At 39.4% G+C, this 14,285-nt stretch overlaps 1 protein-coding gene across 1 annotated transcript in view; it reads left to right on the top strand.

Annotated features, from left to right (window-relative positions):
- CEP170B (centrosomal protein 170B) overlaps nucleotides 1-14,285 on the top strand; it is an 87,075-nt gene that overhangs the window by 482 nt on the left and 72,308 nt on the right. The window contains exons 2-3 of the mRNA XM_063290405.1: nucleotides 6,209-6,345; nucleotides 10,752-10,841. Of these exons, the coding sequence (XP_063146475.1) occupies nucleotides 6,226-6,345; nucleotides 10,752-10,841 (210 nt within the window). The 5' untranslated portion in view covers nucleotides 6,209-6,225. The remainder of the gene's footprint in view (nucleotides 1-6,208; nucleotides 6,346-10,751; nucleotides 10,842-14,285) is intronic.

The raw sequence follows: 14,285 nt of genomic DNA, 5'->3' as shown, positions 1-14,285 counted from the left end.
TCCTCGGGCAGGAAACAGCTGATCTTGCCTCCGGGTTTCCCCCAAGGCCTCCGTCCGCTGAAAGAGCACCTGGTCGCTTTGCGGAGCACCGCCCGGGCAAAGGCCTCCCTGCGGGATGAGCAGCCGGGCCGGGTCTGCGGAGAGAGCGGGAGGCGAGGGCGGCGCCGTAGCCTCGCTGCAGAATCGGACCGCGGGGGGCGGGTGGAGCTGCTGGTGATGTGGGAGAGTCAGACGGCGGAGGGGGGGAGGGGTTGAAGCGAATGGAGGAGGGGGGGACTATTTCTGCCGGCGAATTTGGGGGGGAGGAAGCAGATGTGGATACAACAAAGAGTCTCGTGATGCCGTAAGAGACTCTGACGAGGAGCAGAGGAGGATCTGAGCACGGGGAAGGCAGGTGTGGCAGAGAGGAGGCTGCGGGTGCAGCGGTTTGAGCCGCGGCCAGGTAAACGGAGGTAATACATCACTCCTCCAGCTGGGATGCAGAGCTGTGAGTGTCACTGGGCGTTTCTGTGTGAAAAGAACAAGGAAGAGGTGTGCAATTGGAGGGAGGGGTAGCGGGATTAGTATTTCAATGACTACAGGTAGGACATTATTTTTCAATGAAAACAGGTCAAGGACGAAAAAACAGCGTTCTCCCCTAGATTTATAATATGGGATCAGTGGAACTGTGGGTTCCCTCTTCTCTTTCTTCCTCTCTAGTTCTCCCTCACTTCTCCCATCAGCTCTGCCACCACCCAGCATAATTTTCATGGAATCAACCCCTCTCCCCCTGCTTTGAGCCCAATGCTTGCCCCACTGCCTATCTTCTTTCTAAACAAAGATCCGGATGCTCCAACCTCAGTTTTGGATCTGTGGAGGTTAAAGGTGCTTCTCCTTTCTCCTCTGTTCCCCATTTCCCCTCCCACCTATCTGCTGAAGGTTTGCTGAAAGAAAGGCAGATTAAGCTGGCTGGCAGCTTTGTGGTCACACCTTGGCTGGGCTGTGGTGGTGTGGCTGTTTCCTCCACCCTTCTTCTCTAGGTGTGGGTAGCTGCTGGCAGTGGCTTCAGAATGGTGAAAGATCTGGGAAGAATCCTGGCCTAGCTAGCTGAATTGGCATTTGGTGACTGCTAATCAGGCAATCACCCTTGAGCATATTTTTTTTTAGTCAAAGCTCCTTCTATTATTAAGATTTTCTAATAGTTTGTTTCATTTATTCCATTCCACAGCTGCTCTCTCTTGCTTTTTGCCTTATTATTAAACTCTTTTTCCCCCTCCCCCCTCCATCAGATGCATTATTGAGGCCTGCCTGTCTGTGTTTTCCTTTAAATCTTCCCCTCCTTCTCAGGAAAGGTCCATAATAAGCACTCATTGCTGCTGAATTTGCTGCCTCTGAGGTTTGGAGAGATGATTAAAGATACAGCCACTGAATGGGGGCAGGGAAGAGATAAAATAGGCACTGCACGCTTTGATTACTGCCCTGACTTGTGTCTGCATTGTGGGCCAAAGGAGCCTGCTTAGCATGTTTATTCCCTTCTAGTAACAGATGCAAACATGTCCCTGCAGTTGCATGCATTAGAAGAGCAAGCAGGGGCAGTGTTAAAAAGAAGAAATAATAGAAGGAGGTCTGAATTTTAATCAAGCTGACTTTTTAGGAAGCATCTTGTGATTTACAAGTAATGCATCCAGCATTTTCATAATCCTTTCTGGAATAGATAGGTCAGGATTCTTATCTTTATATGTTAGATTGAGGGTAGGACCAAGGCAGAATCAACAGTACAGCCTTTTCCACTCTGGTGCTCTTCAGCTGTGTTGAATGACAGCCTCTGGCAACTCCAGCCAGCTACTCTCAGGCTCTGTTGTGTTATCGCCAATAAGCCCATTGAATATGTAAGCTGGGGAAGATGGAAATTCTGATTTGCACAACTGAAGGGTACAAAGTTGGTAAACACTGGAATAGTGTCTTGTTAATGTTACATTAAACAACCATGGCAGCCACATGAGCTGCTGCTCATCTATTTTGTGTGATGGAATGTACCTGTGTCATGAGGTCACAGTGTCCCACATTTTCCTTTGAGAAGCTGCTGGTGAAATTGGCAACATAGAGTGCTTGTCATGTGGGATGTGAGTTATGGAGAGCACAGATCTAGTTTTTCTCCTTATGAATTTGCAGCCAATTTGAATCTGACTTCTTGATCCAGAGCTGAATCTCATAAGAGTACAATTCTAAATATATTTAATTGCGAGAAAAGCTCTTCAATTTCAGTGGAACTTAGTCCTGCTTAATGTGTCTAGGATTACAATCTCTATCTCCGTACTAAGCTTGCATTCTAAAATTGTATGTGGTTCATGGGTTCTGTGCTCAACTGGTTCAAATGTCTCTTTTCATAGGCCACCAATTAAACAGGTACAGCAGTTGTAGGTTAATGGGTTTGCTTTTACTAATTTGCTGCATTATGTTTGTGCCATGGACAATAAATCAGTTCCATGGAAACAATATAATTTCCCTTTTAGAGTTCCAGCTGCCAATGCTTTTTAAATCAGCCTATGGAGTGGTTGCATTTATTATTTTTTAAAAATGATTTTGTTGGCAAAGGTGAGCAAAAACACAGTCAAAAGGACACCCAAAATGGTCCTGGAATTGGAGTAACTGATCTGTGTGGAAAAGTCACAAAATATCATTTTCTTTTAATTTAGAAAAAAGTCAGCTATTGGGATGCAGTAGGATAAAGACAATATGGTAAAAGTGTAGCAAAACGTACATGGTTTTGAAAGCTAGACAGATATTTATCTTCCTTTATTGTAATAAAGGGCCATTTTGTCGAGCAAAATAGAGGAAGATTTGGGGACTTCCTTCTTCATGTGGTGCATAGTTAAATTGCCCCAGCATTTAAGGAAGATTACCAATGTGAATGGCTTTAAAAGGGGATCGGACAAATAATGGAAGAAAATGCATAAATGGATACTGGTTTAATGGATATACATTACCTCAAGTATTGCCAAGGAACATATGGAGAACTGTGTTGTCCTCATGACTTGCTTGAGGAAGTTTGACAGATGCCTGGTTTGCAGCACTGGGAATAAGATTCTAGGCAGAGTGGATCTGGTTTAAATCTGGCTCATCTTATGTTCCTAAACTTATATTTAAAAAAAGGATTGTGGTTCATTTGGATGTTGAAGTTATTTTCAGTTGCAGGTTAATTTTGGAAATGCTAAATTATTCAAAATTAATCATATTAGCAAATTTGGGCTGTTTGCCAGATTATATCATGCCAATGAAACAAATATATTTATTTCTGCTTCTATGGAAGTTGTTTTATTTGGCTATTTTTGTCCTGTTTTAGTAATTTAAAAATCTATTAATTTTATTGTTAGTGTTTTTAATTTTTAGGAAAGATGGTGTATAGTTTTAAGCAAATAAATAAATATTAAATAGAAAAATATCCCTATTTAGTTCATCCTCCAACACAGTGACTTTGAGCCTCATAAGTTTGTGGTGTGGAGAAATAAGATGGAGCATTATGTATACCTTGAGCACCTGTATGAAAGGCAGGATATAAATTCAATAAATAATGCAGAATATTTGGAAATGCATATAATGTAAGTATTCTTGGCCTACACACGAATATTCTTATTAAAATAATTAAATACTGCATGATAGAAAGTTGGATATAGGAGGAGTGTTTTTTTTATTATTTAAGGTGTGATGGGAGTGAATTAACAAATAAAATTGTTCATACAGAAGATCTGTTATTTCTGCCAGTGTTCCTAGTTGATATGTTAATTTTCTCCCCTTGATACTTCCTTGATATGTTAATTTCTGAGGGACGCTCAGAGTGCCTCTTTGGGGGGAGATGGGTGGTAGCAAAATTTTGAGAAATAAATAAATTTAATGCCTGTTATCTTATAGAAAGGTAGAATATAAGAGGGTTGTCACCTTTTCCTCTCAAAGAAGACCAACACACAGAAATTTATTTCTGGTTGAATATGCTTGTGTTTTTCTCTTTTTTATGGTTGGTTAATGTCCTCTGTTTCTGTAAATTATACTGATTTATGTTTTATGTATGCTGCCCTGAAATTAATTTTTGAAATTATGAGTCATAATTTTTTAAAACAAAACCATTTTCATTTTGTTCCATGAATTACTTGCCACATTGCCCCAGAGAAGATTGTGTAGTCCTTGTCCCTCGGGGATATAGTCAGAACCTACCTGTAAATTAAGTGAAGGCTTAACAGAAAGGTCAGCCTTTCTGTGCTTGTAGTCTGCCTTTGGGCATGGCAATAACTGAGGGTTGCAAGAAAGTGATGTGATATTACAAGATGATCAGGGAGTTTGGGCTTTGGAGGTTTGGAGTGTTGCTATTCCTTAGATTTATATCTCGCCTTTCTTCCAGGAACTCAGGTTGATATATGTAGTACTAGTTCCTACAATTTTCGCCCACCTAAGCTTGAGAGGCAGGTTGGTCTGATAGAGAGTGACAGGATCCAGTCACTTGGTGGACTTTCATGGCTGAGTGTATATTTTTGAACCTGGGTCTCCCTAGTCCTATCAAACATGTTAATTATTACACATTTTTAAAGAAAGAGTGATACTTTAATGCTTCTTTATTATGTTGAAAACACAGTGGAAAATTAGGTCTGTCTTTCTTGGCAGTGTCTTTCTGAAATTCAGCGGCATGAATTCAGGGGGCTTGAAGGTTGACAGCATTCTGGGACTACATTTGTCTTGCAGGTTGTGAGTTTCCCACTTCTGTACTACAGGACAGTTGATGGATTCAGATTTAACAATAAGCCTGGCTACTGTAGAATTTTGAGTGTAGTGTATTGTTTAAGTGATGAATTAGGCCTGGGGAGATTTAATTGCAAATCCACTCTCAACTGTGAAAACTCATTGACTGACTTTGGGTTAGTCACTGTCTCTTAGACCAACTTATCTTATAGGACAGTTTGAGAGAAAATTTGGAGGTGGGTATGCTATATATACTGCCTTGAGCTCCTGAACTAAATATAATTTTAATGAATGTATAAATTAAATCTTAGTTGATTAGAATTGACCAAACAGGTTAATATGAACTTTATAGTCATTCTTCTCTCCACCAAGAGTAATGAGTTACAACCAAACCCTGAGTTTTAACTGTGACCTTTTAAAAGAGGAACAAATCAGGGTTATTTATAAAAATAATAGAGGTGGGATAGAAAATAAATAAATAAATATTCAGTTTAAATGGGCATTAAGAAGCCACAGTTGTTTTTGAAGGACCACCACTGCTCTTGATTCCAAGGCTGAATTTATACACTGTGCTGAGCCAGGTCAGTTAGACTTAATGGCTACATTTGCACAGCATACTAAGCTTGCTTAGTTGTTTTGTACCTTAGCATGTTGTATGACCTCCAGTCTGTTTGTGTAAATGCCAGACAAGTTAATTTGCTAACCAAGTTAAATGTGTAGTGCATATTTCCTTTATGCTCAGTCTCTGAATCTTGTACAGAGATGCACTGCCTTCCCTTCTCCCTTAAGGCCTCATCCATTGCTCTTCTGAGGTACTTGACTGCTTTGTATTGGACTGAAAATTGTGTTCTATTAAGACATCAGAACAATCAGCAGGCAAACTGTCTTCTCTCTCTCTAATGTGTTTGAGAACTAAATTTCTCTACTGGCAATTTTTTTTTCCAGGCCTGGTTTCTGGTGAGCTTTAGTTCATGTCAACCATTGATTGTCATTGTGATGGGACATAGACACCTATAGTCGCTATTTCCTGTAATATAAACACAATGGATTTTTAGTTGGAAATAATTGGACTTTTAGCTCAGCAGTAAAGAACTTTGTAGGGGATGCCCAAGTTCAATCCCTCTTACTTCCAGTAGATTAAGAAAAACAACTTGTCAAACGGAATAAGTTAGGTATGAGCAACCTGAAGACCCAGGGCTGCATGTCATCCCAAAGCTCTTTTTGGTTGCCTCATATTGTCTCAAACATAATTGCTCAAAACTAATAACAGTTTACAAATATCTTGAGATGGGAAACATGAAAACTGCAGTGTAAATCCTTGATAAGCATATCACAGTTAGGAAGCATCCCCACCACCTGTACCCAGCCTCACCCATAGTACCTACACCTACATGTCCCCTTAGCCATCCAAAAGTGTCTCTATTTTCTCTGTGATTTGGATTTCTGGGAAGATTATTTTTACAAATTTAACTGAACCAGGTTTCCTCTTTTGCTCTGTTAGGATGGTGAAAAGTTGAAATGCCAAACAGCAAAATGAGCATGACATCATGGTTCCTGGTGAGCGGGACAGGTATTCGCCATCGGCTTCCTCGGGAGATGATATTTGTTGGCAGGGAAGACTGTGAACTCATGCTCCAGGTGAGTGCTTTCTTTACATAAAGAGGCAGAGTTTGAATTTTCATCATGAGAGCAGGATTTCAGCTAACCATAATACTTAACTTTATTCATATTCAGTTTTGAAGTAGGGAGGGATGCTTGAGGTCCAGAATAGGCACCCTAACTATACTCTAAACCAATGTACCTCAATCTCAGCAACTTTAACATGTGTGGACTTCAACTCCCAGAATTCCTCAGCCCCAGCTATTGTCTGAACCACAGCTTGTCATGATGGACCCAAGCCACAGATTGCTTTGGGATTTGATATTTCCCTCCTTTTTTTGGCAAAGCTGAAAGGAACTTGGAAATGTTCATTTTGGATGAACCAGAATTTGGTTCTGACAACATATTATACTGCACTCTATCTTAAGTATAGTGCCTGAATTTGCACCTCATGCTAAGCCATAATGTGATTGGTTTTATGACTTAGTGCCAATATGTGCACCCAGCTAATGTGGCTTGTAAACCATGGTTTATAGGTTAGTATGATAATGAATCCAGCAGTTTAGCTTTTCAACAAACAATGCTTAAAATAAACCATGGTTTACTGCCATGATAAACTCAGAAAGAGTTGAAACAAACAATCTTAACCATATTTCTATGGGAAGAAAGATGAAATACAAATCATAATTTATGGTTTGAAATTAGTTTATTTCAACTCATCCTACTAAGACTACTCACATTTTGTCTAATAATTGCGGTTTATATTAGAAGCATATGTTGCTAAAGTAATCTTTAGGGCTTTATGTGTCAAGTGAAGATGGTGAATGTGTGAGCTTGCTGGAGCTTGTTCTTGGGCCAGATGTTAAGGCTTGGCATCGATTTCTCTATTTGAGAATAAAGGATACATGGGGCAATAGCTGAGTTGCTTTAAACCAGTGTTTCCCAACCTTGGCAACTTTAAGGTGTGTGGACTGGGGAGTTCTGGAAATGGAAGCTGACACATCTTAAAGTTACCAAGGTTAAGAAACACTGGTTTAAACAAAGATTGCAAGCTAGACAGTTTTGCTGAACAGAATAATTATTATATATCTATTTGTAGAACAATCATTTCAGCCTGTTTTCTTTTAAACATGTTTTTACTCTTAATCTTTTTAGAAGCTTTCTGTCCCTACTTCACAATATGGAAATATTTAAGGAGCTTATTAAGATTAAGGAGCGTGAAATTATTATGTAGTGAAAATTGGGGGCTTTGTTAACACCTTATGTTTGAGCTAGCTGTGGACAGAACACAGTTGCTGTTTTGTTTTTTGTTTTTGGCCAGGTATTCACTTGTACATTTGCTCTGAATTCTGTGTTTAGATTTGGAAGTGCTCCTGGACTTGTGGAGTTTACACATGCCTGATCTGTGCTTCAGGCATTCCAACTTGCACTAAATAGCCAACACTGAAGCTACTGTGAAGGAAATTTATGGAAGAAATAGAACAACTCCACACATGGATAGTTAGGCTGCTATTTCAAACTTATTTGCTCCACTGAATGACATAGAGCTTACATCTGAATTAATCTGCATGGGATTGCAGAGCATAGGCCTCTGTTAATTAAAGTAGAACAAATATGTGATGGGATACATTCATATGCTTTGAGAAGAGATAGAGTAAACAACTATATTAGAAGCTTAATGCAGAGCTATTTTAAGAAAACAACTTTGCACCTTTTTGCCTTTGTTGTGTTTGTGTGGCATTTTAACAGGCAATTTATGGGTTGTCTAGATCTCTCTCTAAGTAATCTACCTCTCAATGCCATCTGCTGCATCAGTCACCTTCCCCTACCCATTTCCTATGTTGTTTTGGGGGTGGAATGAGAATGAGACAAGTTTCCCTGCTAAGTAACCCTAATCAGGGTGGGCAGCTGGAGGAATTCTAGAAGCATTACTGTTTCTAGAAACCAGTTTCTCATTCTTGAACCTGGAGAGAAAGAAGATAGAGGGCAAAATTAATTGGGTTTTCCACAGATCCTTAGAGGCCCTAGGACTCATTCCAACCTCCCCTTTCTTTTCTCTGCATCCTATATAAGTGTGTGTATATCTCTTTTTTTGAGAAGAGTAAATTTTGTCTCTAATTCAGAAAAATATCCTGTATTGCATTATTGTCCCACATTAATACTGGTTAGGTAATCAATTTCTTTCAAAAAGGAACACCATTCTCTTGAACAAACTGAATTAGAAAGGGATAGAATTCAATAAATACTATACAGATTTTAAATGAATATAGAGTCATTGAGTAATGCCTGTTGTTTTGAAATTACTGATTTTTTAAAAAAAATATGTACTTCACAATGGAGCACGCTCCTTTTAGACATAAAATAACCGGTGGTGACCTTGGTTTTTTTTGCTAGACCAGAGGGCAAAGCATTATTTGTCATTCTTATTTAGTAGAGAAGCAACAAAAAGTGGTATTGAGTGAAGGCCTTGCTTGCTGTTGTTCTCCTAGTAAAAGCGACAGTCTCTCCATCTAACATTCTGGTTAATGATGAGGAACTGAGATTAGGAAAGACAGAATGGAGCTGAGTAGGGAGCCTGCAAACATCTGGAGAGAAGTGACATTGGCTACTCTTCTACTGGGCTTTCCCCTTGAGTACTTGCATCTCAAGCAGCTTTTAAGGTGCTGATCTCTCATGCTGGGTTTGTATTCCCCCACCTCTCCTAATGCTAGGGGGCAACACTAATGGTACAGAAATGTTCCACTGACAAATTTGAAACCAGTTTTTCAGCTCCCATCCCTAGAAGCAACTGACCTGGCCTGTAACATTTTGCTTCTTGAGGCAAAGGATAAAACCTGTTGGAGTGTAGTAACTTCACTTTGCTGAACAACAGGACAGGTAGGACTATGGCATCTGGTATCTGAGGGGTTGGATTTCCAGATATCAGTGGTACAAAGTTCTGAATTTAGCCATAGGGTGGCTCCTAGGTACCTAAGGACTGCTTTCTCCAATCAGAATCAACCTGCCCAAGTTGGGTCTTGAGAAAATATGTTTGTAGCCCCTCATTTTGGTGAGGTGAGGGACTTGGGCCCAGAAGCACCTTTTGGTGATGGTCCCTGTTCTTTAGAACAGCCTCCCTCAGGGAGCCAGACTAGCTTCCTCACTTTAGTTCTCCAGGAATTGATTAAACCAATGCTTCTCTGAAGTATGCTTGGGGAATAATTGAGGTGATGTTTTCTGTTTTTGCTTCAGTATTTTATTGTTGTGATGCTGATGCATTTTTTCCTGAGAAAGTTTTAATTGTTCCTTTATAATTTTCTGTGGATGTTTTATCTTGTTAACCACTAGGAGTTCTTTAAGATTACATAAGTGGACACAGTGAATAACTGAATAAAACTTGTGAGATTCCCTGAGCATTTTCTTGGCTTTGGGAAAACAAGATGTTAATCTAACTAGGCTCTTCCAATGTCATTAACCAATTTTCCTTGCATCCCTTTAGTTTGCTTTCCTGTTGGTGCGGTGCAGGGCAGTGCTGCTGCTACCTGTAATAAGGAATGTCTCAGAGACGTCTAGATCCTGCACCACTCCTGTGGATAGGGAATTTTGGCTGATTTCATTCATCTATTTAGCATGGGTTGTAAAGGAATGGCTGGTATATATGCTTATTTTATGCAAATTAGAAGCTGTAAATTCATGTATTTAGGATTTAGAAAAGAGGAATATGCACAAGCATGTATTCTGAAGCCTGAATTTTCACAAAAAGATAGGATCTGCTTTTTGGCATTGTGTTGGTTTGCTTCTTAAAGAGCAGCAGAAAAAGCATCACTGGCAAAGTTCTCACAACCCCTAAACCATAAGTCTGTTCATGTAATGCACTGGGCTCAAAGAAAATAAAACCACATTAGTGTGTGGCTTTAAAGGTGACCTGGTTCATGTTGAGACAGTGGCTGAATCCCACAACATACTAAGTTACAACATCCATTTTAACCTAGCCATATACAAATCCAGCTGAAGTATGTTTGGACTGGATGGTATTGCTTGTGTGTGTGTGTTGGGGGTAGAAAGACTGATATAGCTGAATGCCCTCTATGGACAAGGGGTAGGGATGGTGATGATGGCCTCTGGAACTCCCTTGCCATTTAAAGTTTCTGAAATGATACAGACAATTAGCATCATTTTATCTGATGTCATCCAGCAGCTAGGCCAAGGAAACATGGATGTCAAGGTTAAGATCTGATTAAGTAAATGCCAGGGTGGGTAGCATTGTAAGATATCCTAGGTACCTTTATAGAGGGGGTGCTACTTATAAAGTGTAATATAGTCCTAATCTGATAGGACAGTAGGTACTATACCTGTGGAACAGGTACATTTCCCTTTGGGTTGATATCATGCTTGATATATCATTGCAGCTATTAAAGCAACCTCTGCCTTACAACTTCCTAATTTAATGTTGTTGATCTTCCCAGTCTCGCAGCGTGGATAAGCAGCATGCTGTCATCAATTACGACAAGGAGAAAGATGAGCATTGGGTGAAGGATCTTGGAAGCTTAAATGGGGTGAGTGGTAAGCCTGAGTGCCAGAGGAGGTGTATGGCATATCCAGGTTTCATTTTTGTGGGTGGGCTTTTTCATTCCAGTTTGCAGAAGTGAAATTAAGCATCTGGGGTTGGAGTCAGTAGGATAGGCTCTACAAGAAAATATTTTAATTTCGGAGGATAAATCTTGTGAAATCTTGGGATTGATCTAACTGCTCTTCATGCTAAGATTTGCCACAAGTTCAGATTAGCTATTCATAGATTGTTCTAAATCACAATATGACTTGCTTGGTTTTGACTTAGTATGTTGTGTGAAAGCAATCAGTATTTAATAAACCATTGTTAAGCAATACATAGCTCAGTGTTAGACACGAATCAAGTCAATCTTCTGTGTTTTTAGTAGATTAATATAAAGTTGTATTCACTTGGAAGTTCTGCTGTGAATTAAGATACCAACCTAAGTTTCTTTTTTGCCATCCTTATCCCTTGCCTACTGGCTGAGCGGCAATTTTTTTTTTTAAACCATAGTTAAATGTTATGGCTTGTTCCTATAGAAAGCTAAGCCATCACCTAGTGTCAGCCCTTTGAGGTAGGCATGCTCAGGAGTCACTAGAAGTATTAGAATGCACTTTAATGCAGGTAGAGTATTTTAACCAAATCTTGAAAGCCCCTCTCTCCTTTAACATACAACCTTACACAATCAAGACAAAGTTGTTTGAGTTTCTCACACTTTCTCATTTCCCAGGACTCAGATATATTTTCCTGTAATGGCTTGGCATTCCCCTCCCCCTTTTCTGAGTCAAACCCACATTCTTTTGCACCTGGCTTGTTTGTTTTTGACTTAGCATGATTCTCAAACTATTATGGCTTAATATTATGTAAAAACCAGGCCAATAAGGTTATTTCATCAAACCCTGGTTTTATAATATCATGGCTTACCAGAATATGTCTGAATATTTCCTAGAAAAAAATTAGAATGTTAAACTGATTTGAAATGGTTTTGGAAACTATGGTTTGTGTTTGCACAAAGGTAATGTGTGCAGAGTTGTGACTAATTTCCCTGACTGTTCAGCCCTTCTCCTTTAGAGGAGAAATAGTCTCCTAATACATATTTCGCAGGATTAGTTCAGCAACCTTGACTATTCTGATTTCACCTGGAGGCCAAGCTCACGTACTGTGTTGGGCTATAATATGATTTGTTGGGCTTAGTGTGGTTTGTTCTGTTTAGTGCGTTATGAGAACCCAAAAGATAGTGGTTTAGTGAATAAACCAAGTAAATATGATGACTTAACATGATGTATAAATCTTGTCTGTCTTTGGGATGTAAACCAGGACTAAACAATCATTCCTCTCCATATCTCACTGATTCCAAAACAAATGTTTCTCTCCACATATCACAGATTTCATTTTCTTGGTCTTTCACCATAGTTTGCCATGTTTTCTGAGTCAGCAATCTGCTGTTATCACTTTGCTCTTAAGGCATGATTTATCAATCCCCATTTTCTAATCCTAATTAAATCCTGTTGATTAATTCTGCTCTTTGGTTTCTGTTGAGATATTTATTGTTTTTTATCACCTCTCTGGATTTTTTTTTACTGTTTCACTGCATATTTTACATTGCTTTAGTAACTATATACCAGTGTTTCTGATATATTAATGTAATATTTATATATTAGTTTTCATTAATCTTTTCTCCACCATTGTGTCAACCAGATGTGTTGAACTATCAGTCCAAAAATTCAGCCATGCTGGCTGAGAATTTGGAGATTTTTGTTACAGCACAGCTGGAAGTTAACAGGTTGGGAATGCTTGTTATGGTAGGTAGATAATAGCATGGATGGTATTGGATGACTTCTAGCAATGAATAAGAGAGTGATTTTACCTGAAAATCATGCAGCAGAAAATTTGGGTTCTGAGGGTATCTTCCAGGAGAAATGGGCTATTTTAGGAAAACTCACAAATTCTTCTGATAACATAAGCAGTAGGAGATACTGCTAGCTGCTATTAATAGGAAGCTGACCTGGAATTGCTCATGTTCGTGCGTGCAGACACACAAATTGAAAATTTTATTTCTTGTTAAAAGAATGTGGCTGCTCAGTCTGGAGCACTGGAGCTGGAGCTGGGGATGAGGTACTTTGTGGATTTGTGTACTTGAAATACAAGTATTGCATTTATAGTAGGGTACAAAATGAATGACTCATAAGTGTATTGGAATATCACCTTTGACCTTGTTCATGTTGTTTGCTGGATTAGGATAAACTTCAGCGTGGTATAAGAGCAACACTGAAACTTGTTTTTTTTAAAAGCCTGGCTTTTACAGCTTTGTTTTTGTACAAAATGAGTAACAAAATCATTCTTCAGCTCTGCCCTCCTTTTTTGCATATTCATTAGTTGATAGCTACAAGAGGATTATGCCCTTTCTTTTCAGAAGACAGCTAGCAGTCAAGAATAACGTGCACAACAGATGAAATTGAAGCAGTTACCATAAAGGAGGAGGCTACTTTTAAGTGGCTGAAAGCCCCACGTGATACACTTTGGAGTGAACAAGAGCCCTGTGGGTGGAATGTGGTTGCACCAAACTGTTCAGGTCTCTTCCTTGCTTTCTCTTTCTCTCTCCCCACCCCCACCTTTGGAGGAGTTTCAAGGATTTTCTTGTTTTCTCAGACTACATTAAGGCTCTTTTAGGTCTTCTGCTACAGTTTTTGTTTTTCCTGACCCCAAAATATAGTCTGAGGACCATGGAAAGGAATAGGGGAGCACGTGAGGTCAGGGGCTGTAGGTTCTCCATCTTGGAAACACTCAGTGACACTCACTGTCTCTTGACATTGAGGGCAAGATTGAGGGTGACACTGAGGCAAGATTGAGGTGACATTGAGGGCAAGATTCCCTTGCATGAAGCACTTTTGAGAAAATGCACTGTTCAGATGTAGTGCCTCCTTGATCAGATCCATTTGCTTCTGAAGCAACTGTGTGATGGCTTCCTGGATTAGACGGACCACAGGCTTTTTCCAGCAGGGCTCTCCTTGATACGTTTGCTAATCTTTGAAATAATTGTGAGGTATGCTTTCAGAGAAGAATGCAACATGCTGGAATTTGTTATAATTATGGACATGTATTTGAGAACTTTGTAAGCCGCCTGGAGTCACCATGAGTGGGTTGGGCAGCCATATAAATCTCTTAAATAATAAAATAAAGTAAGTTCAGGCTACTTGGGGGGAGTCTTGCTCCCACTGGAACAAGTTGATTAACTGCATGAGGCACTTAGTTTGGTGCATCGTACATAAAAGATGAAAAGGATATGGTCCAAGATAAAGAAGTGTCAGGTGTATCAGAATTTTGACAACTTGATTATTTTGTACACTTTTATTAAAACAAATGTCTACATGTAACCAAGAATTTAAAATGTTGAATAATTTTTTTTACTGAAGCCCTGAAAAAATACTAAAATACTAAAAAGCCAGTGTGA

Source organism: Candoia aspera, chromosome 1 (genome assembly GCF_035149785.1).
Source record: "Candoia aspera isolate rCanAsp1 chromosome 1, rCanAsp1.hap2, whole genome shotgun sequence".
Lineage (NCBI taxonomy): Eukaryota > Metazoa > Chordata > Lepidosauria > Squamata > Boidae > Candoia > Candoia aspera.
The sequence above is the reverse complement of the archived record's forward strand: the minus strand, read 5'-3'. Positions and strand labels throughout refer to the sequence as shown.